The sequence below is a fragment of the Pelophylax lessonae genome (genome assembly GCF_965119305.1).
Source record: "Pelophylax lessonae genome assembly, chromosome: 10".
Lineage (NCBI taxonomy): Eukaryota > Metazoa > Chordata > Amphibia > Anura > Ranidae > Pelophylax > Pelophylax lessonae.
This window is the reverse complement of record NC_138777.1, coordinates 180,294,253-180,315,551: the sequence shown is the minus strand read 5'-3', so window position 1 is coordinate 180,315,551 and position 21,299 is coordinate 180,294,253. Positions and strand designations below refer to the sequence as shown.

Below are 21,299 nucleotides of genomic sequence, written 5' to 3'. Positions count from 1 at the left end.
GCATGTTTATTGGCTACACATACACTATATTGTCAAAAGTATTGAGACACCTGTCTCTACACGCACATGAACTTTAATGTCATCCCAGTCTTGGTCCGATGGGTTCAATGTTGAGTTGACCCATTTTTTGCAGCTATAACAGCTTCAACTATTCTGGGAAGGCTGTCGACAAGGTTTAGGAGTGTGCCTATGGGAATGTTTGACCATTTTTCCAGAATTGCATTTGTGAGGTCAAGAACTGATGTTTGAAATGAATTAGAGCAGAGACTGCAAGCCAGGCCTTCTCATCAAAGGTCTTCTATAGGGTTGAGGTCAGGACTCTGTGCAGGCCAGTCAAGTTCCTCCACCCCAAACTCGCTCATCCATGTCTTTACGGACCTTGCTTTGTGCACTGGTGTGCAGTCATGTTGGAACTGAAAATAGATTTATGTCCTTTTTCCCTACAAATAGAACTTTCATTTGGTGGAATTTGATCACCTCTGTGTTTTTTTTTTTTTTAGCTAGAAACAAGAAAAAAAAGGCCTACAATTTAGAATTTAAATTTTTACTTTCTGCTATAAAACATATCAAATAAAAAATTTGAAAAAATCTAATTTCTTCATTTATTTAGGCCAATATGTATTCTGCTTCATATTTTTGGTAAAGTTATAGTGTCTTTTTACTAGTAATGGCTTTGATTGGTGACTTATAGCGGGACTGCAATATTATGGCGGACAGTAACTGACACTTTTTGAGGACTAGTGACAATAATACAGTGATCAGTGCTAAAAAATATGCACTGTTACTGCACTAATGACACTGGCTGGGAAGGGGTTATCAGGGGCAATCAAAGGGTTAACTGTGTGCCTAGCCATTGTTTTTTTACAGTGTGGAAGGTGCTTTTACTAGGGGAAGGCATGGATCCTTGTCCCTGCTTTGTAGAAACACAGGATCCATACCTTCACTACTGACAGACCGCCGTTCTGTCTCTGTGTTGGATGATCGGCGGGTGCTGGCAGACATCAAGTCTGCTGTACCTGCAGGTCAGCTCTCGCTGTGTATAATCACAGTGGGAGCGGGCTGTTGGTGGCGCACATGCGTGCGCCCAACCTGGAAGTGTCGGATCACGTACTAGGTACGTGATCCGGCACAGCAGTGCCACCTTGCCGCAGTGTATTTAAGTTAAATGGTCGGCAATTTTTTCAGCTCTCTAACTGAAAGTCATTACCTCGGTATGGACAGAGCTGGAGGAAGAGTCTAAAATGGTAATAAAACAGCCCTAAATCCAAAATTATATATATATAAAAAAAAAAAGTGCTAAAACACATTATAAATAAAATGTGCAGGTGTGAAAGATTCAGTGATATTGGGTGACAATATCATAAAAATGTGAAGATGCAAATCAAAAACTAATGTGTAATATTAAAACAAAGCCCCAATTAAAATTAGTGATGGTTATGAAACTCTAAGCATCCAGAAAGCAAGTCTAGGCGTCTGTCTGTCAGAAAGAGTGCACTTTCGCCACCAGGTGACACCATACAAAGGGGCCTCTTACCAGAAGGTGTTCACCATCAAATTTTAGATGGTCATGCTGTATGTAAAAAACGATTTATTTAAAACAAATGATTCCAAGTAAAAGTAAAAAGATTACTCTGCTGGACATAGTCTGCATTGCACTTGTGAAAATGCTGATTTGGGTTCAAATATATGTGCTTTTTTTTTTTTTGTAAAAAGGTGGAATTGGCCTTTACCCACTTGCTGACCGTGCTATAGCCAAATGACTGCTACAGAGCGATCTTCCAGTTCTGGGACGCTGTCATATAACTGCTTCCTTTGAACGCGCCCGCTGCTGGCTCGCTCTGTGATTGCAGTGCCCAATCAGTGGCTCTTTACGACGTGATCAGCTGTGTCCAATCACAGCTGATCACGGAGGTAAACAGAAGCCAGTTATTGTCCCTCCTTTTGTAAAAGGACAAAAGAGCCGATAACCGACTTGTGTAAAAGGGACATGCACTGATAATCAGGGCACTGATTATCAGTGCAGTCCCAACAGTGCCTGCCAATCTGTGCCCACCAGTGCTGCCAATCAATGCCTCCTCATCAGTGTCCCCTATAAGTGCCACCTACCAGTGCCCATCAGTGCCGCCTATAAGTGCCCACCAGTTCCACCTCGTCAGTGCAGCCTATAAGTGCCCATCAATGCCACCTCATCAGCGCGTCCTCCTCAGTGCCCATCAGTGCAGCCTCTTAATGCACACCAGTGAAAGAGAAAAAAATATTTTTTTTTTTTGTTTTTTTTTGCTAGAATTGCCGCACTTTTGTTGTATATAGTGTACAAAATAAAAATCTCAGAGGTGATCAAATACCACCAAAAGAAAGCTCTATTTGTGGGGAAAAAAAGGACATCCATTTTATTTGGGTACAGCATTGCACGACCGTGCAATTGTCCGTTAAGTAACGCAGTGCCGAATCGTAAAAAAATGCCTGGTCATTAAGGGGGGAAATTTTCCGGTCCAGAAGTGGTTAATGCAAATGTTTACAGGCCTCTATAATAAATGAACAGCTTCTAAAAACCCTCCTTGCACTTCTATACAGTTGTTGGTCTATCCACAAAATGCACCCCCACTGGCCAAATTGCCATAGACAAAGCTTGATGGCGGCACAGGAACTCATCTGGAACTTCCACACATGTTGTGCTTGAGGAGGCTCCCGATTAAATGAGATGACAGAATCAGCTACCACCTCCGCAATTCCAATGCTTATGTAACAGCATCTCTGCCATCAAGAAAAAGAGCACAGTTATTGCATGGACACATAGAATAATGACTCCTGCGTCACATGGGGAACTGTTCTGATAGTAGGGGTGGATGATTGCCACAAGTAGAAAATGGGGAAAGAAAAAAAACGAAATCAGCTCATAACAGAATAAGAAAAAATACTGTGGGAATTTTTAAATTATTTTTTAAAAAAAGTACCTGTATTGGAAAAGTAAACAGTATGAAAGCAAAAAAAGCATTGAAAGTTTCATTACTCCAGATGATTCCAGATCATAGCTTGCTGCACTTGTATGCCGTAAACGTTCATGTGACCAGGAAGTTAATGGCACTTGATGGCGCTCCCAACAACTGTAAGGTGAACAACAGTGTAGTAAAAGAACTCATGATAACTGCTTTACTTTCAAAAAGTTTTTTTTTTTTTTGTAAATAAAGATTTGCTTTCGGGAGAGCCTCTTTGCCCCAATAATTTTGAGAAAACAATAAACCATTTTGTGTCTCAGTCCAATTCATACTCAATGTCTTCATCTTTCTGGCATGTAAGGGATGCAGTGAGGCCACCTTTTGTCTTGTCCTGTGTGTTGAAATCTCCTGTTACAAAAAAACAAAAATGCAATGATTGAAAAGGTCCATATACTTTAAAATAAGGTTCATTCTGCACTCCGGTGACACTTTTTCAGCCATCAGCGGGCTAAAGCTCACTGTTGACTAACACCACAGAGCTGTTCCAGGCTCAGAAAAGACACCAAGAGCCTGAGCCAGCCCCTCCCGCCTCGCCACATTCCACCATGGGAGGGGCAGAGCCGAGAGCTGGTGACTGACAGTCGCGGCTCTCTGTTCTGAGGGGAGGGGAGAACTGAGCGATCAGCAGTGTTCTATCACTCAGTTCTCACTACAGAGTCAGCAGGGGAAAGATGCAGTATCGATAAGTATATAAGTATAAATGTTTTTTTTTGCAAACCCCATACTTCTCTTTTAAAAACAAGAGTGAAAGTAACAGGTACCAGACGGAAACACAAGAGCTCAGTGCCATATTATAATATGGGTACAATTATGTTTTTTTTTTCCTAGGGTAACAGTAAAAATCCCTTGCTCTTTTGGCAGCCGAAGCTCTACTCTTCCTATTGATGCTCTGGGGTTTTGGACGGCCCTTGGCATCCTTACTTACAATGTAGGACCATTGCACTGCACTGTACGTGATAACATCAGAGTGCCACTTACAGAGGAAGAGCCAAAAAGAAGGAACATAGGGGAGCTGGTTACAAAGGGAGGAGGATTGCTTTTTACTGGTACCCTAGACAAAAATTTGCTTTTGATCTTTGCAGTGCAGGGTGCGAGGCCCACTGCAAAAGTAGTTTTTCAATATCCTTGTTTATCTTTAGGATGAGCTGTGACTATCCCAAATCCAGCATATATAAAGGACTGACATATTTTTGAGCTGAATTCACAAAGTGAGTCATATAGCAAGAGGCATAGGCAAAGCAAAAATCAAGACTACAATGTACAAAAAAAGTACCAACATTTTTTCAGTGGGGTTTACAAAGTAGGTTATATCAAGACAGAATTGACCAGAATGTATTCTTGCATCTGATGATTTTTTCTACAATTCCTATTTTGCTGGAACTGACAGACTTCCTTCATGACAGACTTCACTGTCTTCCTTCATTCCTCCAAGAGCCACTGTCAGGGCCCCCAATACACAGAGCAGGATTCTAATCTAAATTACACAGTCAAACAGCTAGGTTATGGTGTGTGTTAGGAGTGGCTGTTAGTACAGGTTTCTTCAAAAAATGTAAGGACTACAGTTTATTTTAAATCAGTAAATGATTATTAATTATTCCCATACTAACCTGAAATTAAAGCACCCAAGGATTCTATACAAGGATTGCAATCCACAATATCATCGTGTGCTTTATCATCCTCTTTTGCATGCCTAACGTCCACCTCCTGAATAAGGGGTCTGTCTCTTGGTTTTAACTGCCCAAGATCCACCTCTATGTGTTTTTGCTGATGGTCTTCTCTCAGGTGTAGTTCATTACTGGGCTTATTAAATATATTTAGCACAGGATGCATTGGCTGTACATTCTCATAAACTTCTGGCGTCACATCAGTTCTCTCCCAGTCACCATCACTGTCATCACTGTCCCCAGATATCACTTCGATCTTTGGTCGATATGTCTGCTACAAACCAAGATAAAAATGTAAAATTAAAGAAAAAACCCAGAAAGCATGATCCAAGTAAAAGGGGTGATGTGCATGCTAATGGTGTACCAGATTAAGCCCCCCCCCCTGAAAAAAAAGTCACATCCTATCCAATGTTCAGCCACCTTTAACAAGGTGATGGGTGATTTGTTCTCTTGAAGCACAAAGATATCCCTGGAGAATTCAAAACCTACTATACAGTAAAAGTTTTGTCTATAATCTAGCTGACTAAGCCATTTCCATGTAATAATCACCAATAATCCATAATCAAAACAACATCACTGCTAACAAAGTGGCTTTTTTTAATCCATTCCTGCCCACCATCTGTGTATAAATGGTGCCCAGCATAATGTCTCATGTAGGTGATGCATTAATTATTTCTTTCCCTTTAAGAGCCAGCAGTCAACTCATGTGAACAGCTGATGGCTCTCAATCCTGGCTGCCATTGACAGCTTGGTTCTCCACTGATAATCTGGAACCAGAGTATGTAATCAAATTTAAAACAGTGCTAGCATAAAATACAAATCAACATTCATAAAGTGAAATATAAGCTGTAAATAAATAATTTAAATATTTAAATAACATAAGTATATATATATATATATATATATATATATATATATATATATATATATATATATATATATATATCAAGTCCTTTCATTAAGTGATCAAATTCCAAAGTGCTCCAGTGCAGAAAAACATATAAAGTGCTCCAGGTGACGGTGACCCCTCTAGGTTCCCCACTCACCGCAACAGCAGAAAGATATAGCTTGAAATCAAATGAGATATTGCACCAAGCCTTCTCCTATGGAATGCCTCTTTGAAAACGCCCAGTAGGCGGGCGAAACGCGTTGATGCACTTCCGGTACGGCTCTGACGCATCGTCACGTCCGGTTACACTTCCTGAATCGGCTGTGGAACGCACGCTAACAAGCGGCGTACACTACAATCTGTCACCTTATACACTGCAAATTTTATACCTATGTTTGTGAGTATGTTTTTGGCTTCTTTTAGGAAATAAATTGTTTAAAACATACTTCACTATATGCGGTCCTTCTGTTTTCAATTTGGGGTTTATGGAGGAGACTCTGACCTGTTTTATCTAAGGAAACATTTGATACCACGTGGTATTCCATAGGAGAAGGCTTGGTGCAATATCTCATTTGATTTCAAGCTATATCTTTCTGCTGTTGTGGTGAGTAGGGAACAGAGAGGGGTCACCGTCACCTGGAGCACTTTGGAATTTGATCACTTAATGAAAGGACTTCATATATATATATATATACTTATGTGATTTCAATTATTTATTTACACCTTATATTTCACTTTATGAATGCTGATTTGTATTTTATGCTAGCGCTGTTTTAAATTGGATTACATACTTCACCTAAGTTTTTACTTAGTGCTACAGCAGCTGCATCACTATTTTGCCATTTATAGGTTTTTATATATTTTATATATATATATATATATATATATATATATATATATATATTTATATTTTCATCCAAATTTTTTCTCACTTTTATAATCTATTTATTCACATTTAAATTGGACCATAAGCGCGGGTTTAATCAATATTTTTACAGTGGAACCAGAGTATGCCAGCTAAGCCATAATCGTCACATTCAGTTTGGAAGGCTTTATTTAAAGAAAATTAAAGCCTTCAGTCTGAAGATGAACACTGCCACATTTAGGCTGCAAGACGTATCTGCAGTGCCATCAGTTTATTCCTGTAATTATCAAATTAGAGCAGGATTTCCCAACCTTTTTTCAGTCAAAGCACCCTTTAAAAATTATGAACAGTCTCGAGGCACTGTCCAGACAGAGGGTCAGGGGTCCTGCAACCTCATAGGACAGTCACCCTTAAAGCTTTAAATCAGACACTGATAGAAGTCACAAGACTGCTGTAACTGCTGTGGAGAAAATTTATATTTACTAAAACTATTACATTTCCACATTCTGTGTACTGTGGTGCTTGACCATGGAATTTTGGCTTTTGTCAATTACATCAGTTCTGAACTCTTCTGAATTCACTGACTGGTATATTTGACCTGCAATTGACCTCTTGTTGACCTGTTTCAAGTGGGTTTTGTATTCCCAAAGATTTGTATGCCAATGTAAAACTTGTCTGATGTGAACAGAAGACTGCAGGCCTTTACAAAGATCTATAGGAGGGCATCAAGTACATACGTTGAAGCAATTGTGAGCTTGAATAAGCTGAATGGTCAACACCTTAATAAACCCATTCATGCATAGGAGTCATTGATGTCTAGATACCCAAGCCAGATTTAGAAGCGTCAAGTCAACAATAACCATTTATTACCAGAAAGGTATTTACCTTTTGTCCAATGTTGTTTTGTAGCTCTCCAGAGGTTTCATCAAAATCCACATCCTCCAAATCAGGCAAATCCTAAATTAATTAAATAGAGTTAGTGGTTATTCTTACCTGCTATTAACAAAGCTATTAACATTCGATATTACCCAGCATGTTGAAGAAATTAAGTAAAACCAATTACTACTGTTAAGAATACATCATATAATGTCCCCAAAATCTTTAAATTAAAGGGTCAGCTTAGAAGTGAGCAATAGTTAGTAGCCATCTTCGGTAACCCAAAATAATGTCTTGCAATTTTTGCAGCAGGGCTTCACTTGAGTTTTTCAAAATACAGACAGCCCGGATGTGATGTGCCAGCATATAAATCATGCACTTTGTAGGTTAAAGTTAGTGCATTTGGCCAAAACGTTTTTGTTCATTTTGAATAGAGTGTGGGAAGGGTTAACCCCCCTTTCAGTTTATTTTTTGCCGTCTGTGTTTCATTGGGCAGTTTTTGTTTAATTTCATGTCCTGGAGATGTCACTGAAATTTTGGATTTCATCTCACTTTCTGTCTCCGTGGAAAGATGCACACCTATGTAAATACAGTTAGGTCTTTAATCATATACACATCCCAGATAACCTGGAGTGAATTTTCCCACTAAATGTGCATAGTTAGGATTGTATTTTTATTTTATCGTTCTCACATTTTGAATGATAATTACTCGGTCATGCAACATTGTACCCATATGACATTTTTGTAAATTTTTTCAAACAAATAGAGCTTTATTTAAGTGGTATATAATCATCACTGGTTTTTTTATTTTTTGAAAAAAGACCGAAAATGTTGTAAAAAGATGCATTTTTCTTTGTTTCGGTTTTAAAATTTTGCAAATTTAGTAAATTTTCTTCATACATTTTGGCCAAAAGTTATACTGCTACATATCTTTGGTAAAAATAAACAAGAAATCAAGATGGCTAAAATCAACTTTGAGAGACAAATAGCGGAGGATAGTAAAAAAAAACCCAAATAAATTCTTTAAATATATCAACAGCAAAAAAACTAGGGCAGAGCATATTGCACACATAATTAACGATGATGGGAGGATGGTTACAGGGGACACTGAAAAAGCAACCGTGCTGAATGCTTTTTTCTCGTCAGTCTTTACACAGGAAACGGAGGGGTACACTGACCAGGACTGTATGGTTAGTAGTAATACACAGGACTTGCCACTATGGCTAACAGAGGGGGAAATCAGGGAAAGACTGGATAAACTTAACACTAACAAATCACCAGGCCCGGATGGTGTACATCCGAGAGTTCTCAAGGAACTCAGTAAGGTTATATCTAGACCACTGTTCCTGATCTTTGCTGACAGTATTAGGACAGGAGATGTACCAGGGGATTGGAGGAAGGCTAACGTGATTCCGATATTCAAAAAGGGCCAGAGGCATATCCCGGGAAATTATAGGCCTGTCAGCTTGACATCAATAATATGTAAACTTTTGGAGGGGATGATAAGGGACTATATCGTAGAATATGCTAAAGACAACAACATCATCAGTAGTAACCAGCATGGGTTTACAAATGGGCGTTCTTGTCAAACCAATCTCTTAGCATTCTACGAGGAGGTTAGCTGTGAGCTAGATAGGGGCAGACCAGTGGATGTGGTGTACTTGGATTTCGCTAAGGCGTTTCATACAGTTCCCCACAAGCGCTTAATTTATAAAATAAGGTCTGCAGGTATCGACAGCAGGGTTTGCTCTTGGACACGGAACTGGCTAAAAGGCCGTGTCCAAAGGGTGGTAATAAACAGACTGGTCTGAGGTAGTAAGCGGGGTCCCCCAGGGCTCAGTCCTGGGACCAACCTTGTTAAATTTATTCATAAACAGCATTGAGGACGGGATCAGTAGTTCGTTATCAGTTTTTGCAGATGACACACAATTGGCCAGGGCAATAACTGCACAGCATGAAGCAGATATCCTACAGAATGACCTGGACAAAATTATGGAGTGGGCAACGACATGGCAAATGAGGTTTAATGTGGAAAAGTGTAAGGTTTTGCACTTGGGGACTAAAAACATAAAAACACAATACACGTTAGGAGGGGAACCCTTGGGGGAATCAAAAATGGAGAAAGATCTGGGAGTCTTGGTTGATGATAGATTAGGCAACAGCATGCAATGTCAAGCGGCAGCTTCCAAAGCCAACAGAATATTAGCATGCATAAAGAAAGGGATGTATTCCAGAGATAAGACTATAATCCTTCCACTTTATAAACTCTGGTCCGACCGCATCTGGAGTATTCTGTTCCAGTCCTCAGGAGGGATGTGTTGGAGCTGGAGAAAGTCCAGAGAAGGGCAACTAAACTGATTAGGGGGTTGGAGGACCTTAACTATGAAGAGCGTCTGAAATCGCTCGATTTATTTTCCCTGGAGAAGAGACGTCTGAGAGGGGACATGATAGCAATTTATAAATATCTTAATGGGGATCTCAGCTTAGAAAAAAAGCTGTTCATTCGAAGGAATTGCATGAGGACTCGAGGACATACAATGCGATTAGAGGAGAAGCGTTTTAACCTCAGGCAACGAGGAGGGTTCTTTACTGTTAGGGCTACAAGATTGTGGAATTGTCTACCACAAGAGGTGGTTTCTGCGGGTAGTATGGTGACTTTCAAAAGACTCTTAGACTTACATCTCAAGGATCAGGAGATTAAGGGCTATGTTAGATGATTACAGTCACACACACCTACACAGGTTGAACTGGATGGACTATTGTCTTTATTCAACCTCACCTACTATGTAACTATGTAAAATAACTCAAATAAGTATATATTATTTGGTCTTCGTGAAGGTTATATTGTCTACACGCTATGGTACCAATCATTAAAAATTCATCACACCTGATGTACTGCCAGCCTATCTCATTTCTCAACAAGCCAGGAAATATGCCCCCAAATGACCCCTTTTTGGAAAGTAGACATTTCAAGGTATTTAGTAAGAGGCATGGTTAGTTTTTTAAAGTTGTCATTTTTTCCCACAATTCTTTGCTTAATGAAGACTTTTTATTTATTTTTTTCACAAATTATTACCAAGTTATTTATTCACACACTGTATAGGCATACTTGCAACTCCCCAAATACATTTTGCTACTCCTCCTGAGTATGGTGATAACACGTGCAAGACTTTTACATAGCCTGGCCACATACAGAGGCCCAACAACCAAGTAGCACCTCCAGGCATTCTGAGAGCACAAATTACACATATAATTTCCTGACTACCTATCACACTTTTGAAGGCCCTGGAGCTCCAGGACAATGGAAACGACAACAAAATGACCCAATTTTGGAAAGCATAAACCCCAACACATAATCTTAGAGGCATTATAAGTCTTTTGAACATGTCATTTTTTCCACAAGTTTTTGGAAAATGAAAACACATTTTTTTTTTTTTACACAAAGTTGTCCATTTTTAAGATATTTCTAACACATAGCATGTACATAGCAAAAATTACACCCCAAAATACATTCTGCTACTCCTCCTGAGTATGGCAATACCACATGTGTGAGACTTTTACTAGCCACATAGAGATGCCCAACATGCAGGAAGCACCGTCAGGTGCTCTAGGGACATAAAATTACAAATCTAATTTCCTGACTTCCCATTACACTTTTGTGTGGCACTATAAGCACTGTAGTGGCACGGATGGGCACTCATATGGCATGGATGAGGCACAGATGAGCACTGATGTGGCATGGATGTGGAACAGATGAGCATTGATGTGGCATGGATGAGATGAGCACTTATTTGTCACGGATGAGCACTGACGTGGCATGGATGTGGCACAAATGAGCACTGATGTGGCACAGATGAGCACTGATGTGGCATGGATGAGCACTGATGTGGCACAGATGAGCACTGATGTGGCATGGATGAGGCACGGATGAGCACTGATGTGGCAGCGTGCAAGGAGAGGAGAGAACTGAATTGGATATGTGCCGGTTTGTTGACAACCCATGACGGAGCGATCACGTGGTAAAGGGCAGCTGTCATTTGCCCTTTACCATGATCTGTGATGCGCTGGGTCCTGTGGACCCAGCGAGCACAGACACTTCCATGTGCATGCCCCAGGGGGCGCACGGGAAGTGTGATTCTGGGAGGATGTCCCTCTATGTCCTCCCAGAACTAGCCGACCGCACTGTAGCCATCATTCGGCTATGGCCCGGTCGGTAAGTGGTTAAACTGCCCTCATTTGCAGACTGAAGTTCATCCCTTTGATCTAAAAACACCAAATGATACAATGTTTATTTTTATCTCTCAGCTGTAAGCAGAGAACTGCTCTGCACTTGTTACATGAATCGTGGAAATGCTGGATAAAAATCCCGAGGGGGGTTAAATCGAGATCGTAATTTTTTAACAATCGTGTAGCTCTACTACTATGTGGTACCAGGGCCAATCACAATGGCCGGGTATCAGGTGCTAGCTGTGACCTGTCACAGCATCACAGTAGTACATAAGATTTCATGAATGAAACCTTTACACAGACTTTTACCGATTGCTTATTACAGTAACAATCATTGTAAAAAGCAATCAGTGCAAAAAAGAAATCTTGAGCAGTTCCCCTACCCAGAGTAATAGAGTAATATAGTGTTACTATGGTAATACGGCACTGCTCTGGTGACAGTATGTAAAGAAAAAAAAAAAAAATTGTATTTATATATATATATACATATATATATATATATATATATACACACACACACACAGTATTATATATATATATATATATATATATATATATATATATATATATATATATATATAAAATCACTGTCACACCAGCTACAGTGTTCCTGATCATTGCCACACCAGTCATATTGTCCTTAATCACCAACCACCCTACAAGTCCTATTGTCTCTAATCACTGCCATACCAGCTACAGTGTCTACGCTCTTGGTGCCTCAGGGCTCCAAAAATGTGATATATGGTCCACAAATAAGTTAGATGTCTAATTTATGCACCTAGAACACCTGAAGGTGCTCCTTGGATTTTGGGCCCCCAGAGCTTAGTGAAGAAGGCAAAGCTCTGCTGACTTCCATCATCCAATCGCGTTCAAGCAAAAATGCTGATATTTTTGTTTTTCTTGCATGTGACTGAGTATTCTTTCCAAAGTGAAATTTCATCCCATTCACTAAGCTCTGGGGATAATTCCCATGCAAAGAGCAAAATCACTTACAAAGTGAACAGCCTATTTGTCTTTGGTAAATCAACCTGAGTACCTGAGCGACGACAGTACCTGAGTGTGAAGAGTACCTGAGTGTTGAGAGTACCTGAGTAACCAAGTGTTGAGAGTACCCGAGTGTTGGGAGTACCCGAGTGTTGGGAGTACCCGCATGTTGAGAGTACCCGCATGTTGAGAGCGAGGGCGAATACAGCTGCACAAAATGTAAGCACGTTGCTTTCTTGGAAGCTCAGGTCTTGAATCTAGGTCGTGGCGTGCTGACATCACCAATACGAGATTGAGGACGGGCGGAAGAGTCGACCGGCCGGCGGCTCATTCAAACAAACGCTCTCTATTTTTGATGTTTGTAAGTTGCTTCCCTTATATTTTTTTTGAATAAATGTTATGGTTTTACACTATGGGGCACCTTATTCTTTTTTATATGAACCTGTGACTTGATGCCTGCTGGGGATATCGTTTGGAGGCATTCCTCCATGTTGGGACCTGCTGAATTCTATGATCCTGAGTTTACTGGCATTGGACATTGGCTTATTACTGAGTATATCTGGTAAGCAGTTTTGTATGTCGGTGGTGGTCACGCTCCTGACTGAAGTTTCCGCACACCTTGGGATTTCCTTCCTTTGGCTTTAATTCCCTCAAACAAATTGTTATCTGATACTGGCACTTAATTGTGTACATCTGGTAAGCAGCTTGTGCATGTGGGTGTTGGTCGCTTCTCTGACTGGAGTTTGGCACATAGTTATTTGCAACTTCCTTTGGCTATACTCATTTGTATGTCTGGTTTGCAGCTTGTAATATCGGTGGAGGTCACTATCTTTCACTTCAGCACTTTATTCCTTATTAAGTGGATTGCACTTAAGGTGTAACTTTCACCATTGGGTGTACATTTGTGATATATGCACCCATAACAATTATACAGTGTTACGCTATGGGATCTTGTATCATTTTTTACATGCACGTGGTCCATGTTTGTTGAGCTTTTCCTGTCGTCTGAGGTTGGAATTTATCCAGAGGTCTATCCTATTGAGGAACCTGGGAGCATACACCTTTGAATCAGGCACTTGATATACCTCAATCTGGTAAGCAGTCTGCGTATCTAGTGGCTGTTCCTTGCAATAGGAGTGATCTAACACTTTGGAATCTCACACGGACTACTGGATCGATCCCCAGGAGTTTTCCAGCAGTTTTAGTGGTCAAGATCATTTTTGACCTTTAGACATTTTTATTTGTCACTGTTGATTTTTTGGGTCCTTATAGGGACTATTGAACTTTAATTAACTCTGCACACAACTTGCTTTACACACTTCCTGGTTGGGTGTATGTCACATTCAAGTTGTTGTTATTATTATTATTTTTATTCACTGTATATTTCAAGTATTTAACTTGGTATTTTCACCATATATAATATTTTGTGTGTTATATGACAAATTCACTGCTTTGTGTGGCTTACCTTGATATAATTTGAATCTAGGGAAGCAACTGGCAACACTGAGAAGAATTGTCCATACTGAAGGAGAGCTGGGAACGTACCCGGCAGGTGCCAGCACAGAGGTGGGCAGAGAGACAAGGGCGCAGGCATCAGAGCAGAGTAGTTGGGTGACAGTTAGGAAGGATAGAAGGAAACTAGGCAAGGAGGCTAGTCCTGGTCTGGAGCATCCCAATAATTACGCCCTGTTGCGTGATGTTGGGAAAACCAGTCAGGGATCAGCATTGCTGGAGCAGAGCGACGCCCCTAGCTGTCAAGGGATGAACTCCTCCAGTGAGAGAGGGAACAAGGCTAAAGGTAATAAAAGACAGGTTCTGGTGTTAGGGGACTCAATTATTAGAAGGACAGAGAGGACAATCTGTCACAAAGACCGTAAGTGCCGAAATGTTTGTTGTTTACCGCGCGCTCGGGTTCGGCACATCACGGAACTGGTGGACAGATTATTGGGTGGGGCTGGGGAAGACCCAGCTGTCATGGTACAGGTTGGTACCAATGAGAAAGTTAGAGGGAGATGGAGAGTCCTAAAAAGTGATTTCAGGGACTTAGGAGCTAAATTGAGGAGTAGGACCTCCAAGCTAGTATTTTCAGAAATATTACCTGTACCTCAAGCCACTCCAGAGAGGAAACTGGAGATTAGGGAAGTTACCAAGTGGCTGAGGAGCTGATGTAGTAAGGAGGGTTTTGGGTTCCTGGAGAACTGGGCCGACTTCTCATGCGTATTCCTTATATCACAAAGGGTTCTTTACTGTCAGAGCGGTAAGGATGTGGAATTCTCTTCCACAAGCAGTGGTTTCAGCAGGGAGCATCGATAGTTTCAAAAAACTATTAGATGGGCACCTTAAAGACCACAACATACAGGGGTATACAATGTACGGTTAACAGCAAACACACACGCAAACACACATCATAGGTTGAACTGGATGGACTGGTGTCATTTTTCAACCACACTAACTATGAATGTATGATCTCTAACTACGAACTCCAAAGATACATGAGAATTTAAGATTAACAAGTTTTATAATATGGAAATCTCACAGAATTATTTATTCAAACCATTTTGAACAGAGAGGTTGGACAATTTATTAAATTGAGTTATGCGCTATACATTTTTTTAGGCCATTTTCTGTTGTGTTTTCTTTTATGTTAACCACAAGCAGGTGTTTTTATGAATTTCATCGCTAGTTAACCACACAGTAACAACTGCATTGATCTATCATATAATATTTACTTCAGTAACTTAATAGAGTTGATTTACTAAATGCATATATGCTGTTCATTTTTCAAAGGAATTTGCATGGGAATTAACCCTTAGCTTAAAGTGGAACTTCACTCTCCCAATCAACATTGATTCTTTTTAATCATCATGCTGCTAGCATTAGTAACTAGATAGACAAGTACAGTATATCATAATCACTTGTTTTAAACTTTTTTTTTTCTACATTTTTTAAGTTACTTCCTGGTTTCTTGCCTAGGCAAATGATGTCATACATCCCAGGAGTCTTCGGGAGAGGAGGTGGGCTTCTCTTAACCAAGTACACTCTCCTGAATGCATGCTTGAGCTAAGGGCAGATGGATTCCAGAACGTAAATGCTTCATGAATCATTTGCCCTTACTCAAGATGGCCATGGCCAGAACTGCTAGGGGCTGTTTTTTAAAGTGATCTCTCAACAAAATAAAGCATAGAGTCACAGAATTCAGTCTGCTCTCTGCTGAAAACAGGTCACAGGAGTGCAAAACGAATTGCACGATCCATAGGAGAAGTCTAGCCAAACTAGCTTTGGGTATACTTCTCCTTTAAACGTTTTTCTCACAATTTGTAGATCTGCTTATGTTTGTGCATTTTTAGAAACTCATGTATTATGCCATGTTTTTTCTTAATCTGCTGAGACAAGAAAATTCAACATTGTGATAACTACAGTGTGACCTGTTAAAAATAATAAAAGCTTTAAAACAAACTACGGAACCACCTTTTATATATTGCAGACAAAACAAACAATAGCATATAATTCATTTACACTTACATCAAGGTAGAGCTTTTCTGTAATTTTCAGAGGGACAGTTTCAATATCTTCAGCGTCAACAAGACTAGTAGTCAGGGAGCCTTCCATGTTCACGTCTTTGTATGAAGCTATGAACAAAGTGTGATACAATTAAATTATTTGAGGCCTCTGAGAGTGGAAAATACTAAAGTTGATAGTTATGCAATGTTAAAATTCATTTGTTTCCTTCATGGGAACACGCACACTGACTTGTGGCCTGTTTTGGAAGCCTAAATGTATTACCCAAGTCAAGACATAGATGCGTAGTTTAAAGAGAAGTCCACCAAAATATACACTACATGGCTAAATGCTTGAGCTTTTTAAACATCTCTTTCCAAAGCCATGGGGATTTTTGAGACACACCCTTTGCAGCTATACCACAATCCACCCCTCTTGGACAGCTTTCCATAAAATTGTGGAGTGTGTCCATGGGAATTTGTGCTTAGTTAGCAAAAAGTAGCATTTGTGAGATGAGATACTGCTGTTGGACCTGATGAACTTGTTCGCAATTGGTATTCCATTTTATCCCAAAGATGTTTGGTAGGGTTGAGTGGCTCTGTGCTGGCATGTCCACATAATATATTATGTAAAATAGGTTCATGGTAGGATAAAGGTAGGCATTCAATGACAAAATGTTACATATTCAATTATGTCCTGTGGGATTATTACTATAACACTATAAATATGTATAGTACTTATATTTAAAAACTGTTAAGCCTAAAGGAACCAGTGCATTTTTTTTGTCTTAAAAATAAGCAATTCTAAAAAGAAACTGTAAACCATATGGTATGCATCATGTGTATCAATGTCATCATAAGAAAGAGCTCCCTGTTGACCATTAAGTTACCCTGATTTGCGGTTTCGTTGTTCTTGGTTACATTTTTCTGCTGAGAGAACAGTATGTCTTTATTGTTAGGAATGTCAAATGCAGAAATAGATGGGGGTTCTGAATTCTTCTGGCCTGGGACCTCATACTGTGTCTTCTTGTCTGCGTCAATTAACTGTACAAGTGGACTCTTGGGAAGATGGGTTTCCTTGTTGTCTTTGTCAGGATACAACTCATCACATGCCGCCATAGTCTCTTCAACAAACTTCTGGATCTTCTCTCGGGACTCTTCATTTCTGCAGTGGTTTACCTGCTCCTCACAAGGTACAGTGATATCTTGGGGAATGTGACCTAAGCAGCAAGTCATAAGAAATGTAAAGTCCTGACAGGTATTAAAGCCAAAATTTAGACAAGAATAAAAGTATTAAAAATCCTAACAGCTAGGATAATGTGTCTCTTGTGTTGATTCTTCTCCTTTCAGTAGAAATCTTCCCTCTGTCCTACTCCCAACCCCCTCAATCTTCTGATGCATGGTGGGGGGTTAATACAGCTAAGGGAATCCCAGGAGCTCTCAACAAAAGTGCTTGATTATGCCCACCCTTTCCTGCCACATCTGCCATTCACAGAAAGTGTACAAGCATGCTACAGCTTCTATGAAGGACTCAGGATCCCTAAAGTGAGGGGAGGGGCTATCATCCACAGGTCCCCAATTTATAGATATCCAGTCATTCATAGAAGGTATAATATACATTCCATAAATGGCATATCTGTCAGAAAAGGTCACTCTTGATTAGAGCTCCTGACAGCCCTCTTAGCTGTATTACCCTTGCCACACCGGAAGATTGCAGCGGGGGGGTTGGACAGAGAAAGATTTCTCTTAAAAGTAGAAGAATCAACACAAGGAACACAATATACTAACTGTTACATGCCTGGTGCTGATTTTTATGTTTTTTTTTAGCTAAATTGTAACACAACTGGCAGCAAACAACATTACTCTCTAACTTGTCATTTGTCAACGAATCATTGCTGGCTTATATTAAAATGCACTAAAATTGCATAATTCAAATATATGGGACTAGGACATCATATAAATGTTTATTATGTCTTGCATTGGCTGTCATTCATGCTGTATGTCTGCACAATGTCCTGTACCTCTAAAGTAAAAGTAAGCCAAAGGATTCAAACGGACCACACTGACACAGATCAACTTCTCTGCTTTATGTGGTTAGTTTAGAACAAGGAAGAAAGGTGACTGGCAGGATCAACCAGGTACTTCAGATGGAAGAAGTACATGAAAATCATACAGACTATGGTTTATAAAACATACATATGTGAATCTGCACCCAAAAAAAAGACTTTGCACAGCATTCTGTGTTTTGTAAACTGAAAACTAATCACTTACTGCTCCATTTATGACTGTTTCTCCAAAATGGGATGCCATGCAGAGTCCTAAGAGCAAAGCAATGAGAGGGGGCATGTTGTCCCTCCTCCTAAAATTTAGCAGTGTGCGTACTTTGAGCTTTAGCTATTCAGTTCTGCAGACAACACAACAATCACAACAACGCAGAAAAGTGTAAAAGAGGGTGCACTTGCAAATACTATATTTGAAATCTTTATATTCAATATTTCATACTTAGTGACTAAAATAAAATTTACAAATTATATCATTTTTAACTAATAAAGTGGTTCTAGAAAGTTACTTTTTTTTTTTTTTTTTTTAATCTTCATGCATTATATGCATTAAATTTAAAAAAACCTTCAGCTGCCCTCCCCAGCCCCACCTTACATTTACTTGAGTCCCATCTCGATCCAGCAATATGCATGATAGCAACAGCTCTACCAACTCTCTCCTCATTGGACAGAGAGGGCACAGCAGGAGCTGAGAAGAGGAAGATCAGGGCTACTCTGTGCAAACCTTTGCACAGAGCAGGTAGTATAACTGGTTATATTTTTAAAAAATTACCTTTAGAATCACTTCAACATTATAAATAAATAAGTTGTGCATAAAATACTATTAGGTTGATTTACTAAAAGCAAATAATCCTTTCAATTTGAAAGGGAATTTTCCCTTAGCTAAGTCAATAAGGTGATGCTCTGCTGACTTTCATCATCCAATCCTGTGCAAGTAAAAATATCCAATCCTGTGCAAGTAAAAATATTGTTTGTTTTTTTTCTTGTACATGATTGGGTGTGCTGTGCAAAGTGAATTTTAACCGTATTTACTAAGATAAGGAAAAATTAACTTGGAAATTAAAAATTTCCTTGCAAAATGAACAGCTTATTTGTCTTTAGTAAAAAGTAATGTACACAATGACACAATTGACACAGTTCACTCAACCCATTACCTTTCTCCTCAGTCTCTTTTCTTTTCATCTTTTCTTCAGCTCTCCTTTTGATTTCAGATAAAGCATCAATACTGTCTTGAATCTTCTTTCTCTCTCTGGTCTCCCACTTTTCTCTTTCTTCTATCTCAGCCTCTCTTCCTCCTCTAGCCCAGGCCTCTGCACAAGCTCTACAAGGACACATACTCAATGTTTTTTTTTTGGTTTGCAGTAGGACATGAAGATACTGATTTCACCATTTTACAACTAACTTAAAGCCTGAATGCTTCAAAGTTATCTACTGGGAATTTAGGAGGTAGTGTTTAGCTAATTATATGGTTGCTAGCAAAGACCACAGTAAGAAATATATTAACTTCAGCTGGTGTATCCTTGTTCTGGAGCCGCAAAAGTGAAAGCAAATGTAGATCCCACATTTTCAGGGTTTTAATGCCTTTAAATGGTACTCTCATCCACATGATCCATACTGAATGAACAGCTAGGGCGATGCTAATGAAGCGAACAAATCAGGAAAGAAGGATTTGTACACCCAACGAACATAAGGTACTGCCAGCGAGGATAACCCGGAAGGTCACTTTTATGTTGTCATTTCCCTTCTGATGTGACCAAATGGAACGATAAACCGGTTCATTTATGTCCATTGAATGTTTATCTTTTGAAATTTGGTCGCTATATGATGGTAGTATCTTTAGCCCTTCCGAAACATCGTTCAGTTTTCGAAACCGATTTTTCGGCTAGTGTATGGCCAGCTTTAGTTTACCTGAACTGATATCTCAGTTTAGGGGAGCCAACAATGAACAATCCACTGACTCTCTCAAGAACTACTACGCCTATTTCCTTGCTCTGCTGCATGTATGCCAAGGATGAGGTTACTCACCATTGCTGGTGCCTTTTCAGCAGCATTTCAACATCCTGTTAAGAATTGTATCAGTATAGATATGAGCACTGATAGCAAGGCAATTTGTAAGTACTGAGGAAGATGGATGTAGCTGGGAACTCAAGGGCTTTATTCCAGAGTTGCCAAGAAATAATATGAAGCAGGTGGATTTCTCAGCCCACTGTCACTCTCTCAATTAATTTAGCTTGCAAAAAACTAGTAATTTACAAACCCCTAAACTCTATGCAAATACACCTATAGAAATAAAAAATCAAAAGCATATTTACCGGTACATTAATCCCCAGCTTCTGGCCACTTTGCCTAGGCCTGGTGAAATCAATGGGCCTTCCCGCAAAATCCTGGGAAACCCAACGATCTCAAGCCTTGAGAGAGTGCGCTACGGTAGAATACTGGGGTGCATTCTTGCAATATTTGGGACCCCCATCTTTCCCAGGAAGCTGAGTGATATCACACACACCTAGCCAAAATCCAGGGTCTATGGTAAGTATTTTTTACTTTTTTTCTCTTTTCACAACAGAACACGGTGTGGGAAATCCACATTCTGTGCATGTTTCTCTCACCTGTTTAAAACACACTTGGTGTGTGATCTGCTGCGGGTGTCAATGGTATTCCTAATGACACCCCAGACGCAGATCACAAATGCAGGCCGTGTGCCTGCACAGGAGCGCATGGTACCGCAGTACCATCGGATCCAGTTACAGTGCGCTTTTAGAAGTAGTGCATGTACTATTTTTAGTGTGATCCAGTGCGATTTCAGCCCATTAAGTTAAATGGACTGAAAATCCCATTGCACTGAATTGCACAGGAATCGCACAGGAACACTGAGCGCTACAAAGAAATACAGACACATTATAGTTCTGACACACCAAGTGTGAAAGGATGCAGTGTGAACCGGCACTTAATGTTTTTTATTTTAGGTGTCACTTTGCATAATGGGGGGGGGGGGGGGCTGTGAATAGCAGGACCTTGTATTTTTATGCAAGTTCTGTTTTAAGCCAAAAGGTCTATACAGAAAAATCATAGATAAATAATTGTGCAGAATATGCCATATGTTATCATATTAAAAAAAATCTAGGTTACTATGACTTTATGATATTCCAGGGCAAAATAATAACATCATCCAAAATTGAAATGAATAACAAGAAAGTAGATTATCACAGAGAAGAAAATGTTTGTGTACACTGCAGTATTTCTA

At 39.7% G+C, this 21,299-nt stretch overlaps 1 protein-coding gene across 2 annotated transcripts in view; it reads right to left on the bottom strand.

Moving 5' to 3' along the window:
* Window positions 1-3,211: 3,211 nt before the first annotated feature.
* The window catches only part of DNAAF1 (dynein axonemal assembly factor 1), a 51,105-nt gene continuing 33,017 nt past the window's right edge, over window positions 3,212-21,299 (bottom strand). The window contains exons 7-12 of one of the 2 annotated variants that reach the window (XM_082270667.1): window positions 19,213-19,379; window positions 16,889-17,218; window positions 16,024-16,130; window positions 7,300-7,371; window positions 4,604-4,934; window positions 3,212-3,344 (exon numbers count right to left, since the gene is read on the bottom strand). In XM_082270667.1, the coding sequence (XP_082126793.1) occupies window positions 3,253-3,344; window positions 4,604-4,934; window positions 7,300-7,371; window positions 16,024-16,130; window positions 16,889-17,218; window positions 19,213-19,379 (1,099 nt within the window). In that variant the 3' untranslated portion in view covers window positions 3,212-3,252. The remainder of the gene's footprint in view (window positions 3,345-4,603; window positions 4,935-7,299; window positions 7,372-16,023; window positions 16,131-16,888; window positions 17,219-19,212; window positions 19,380-21,299) is intronic. The other variant, XM_082270668.1, reaches the window with a different exon arrangement.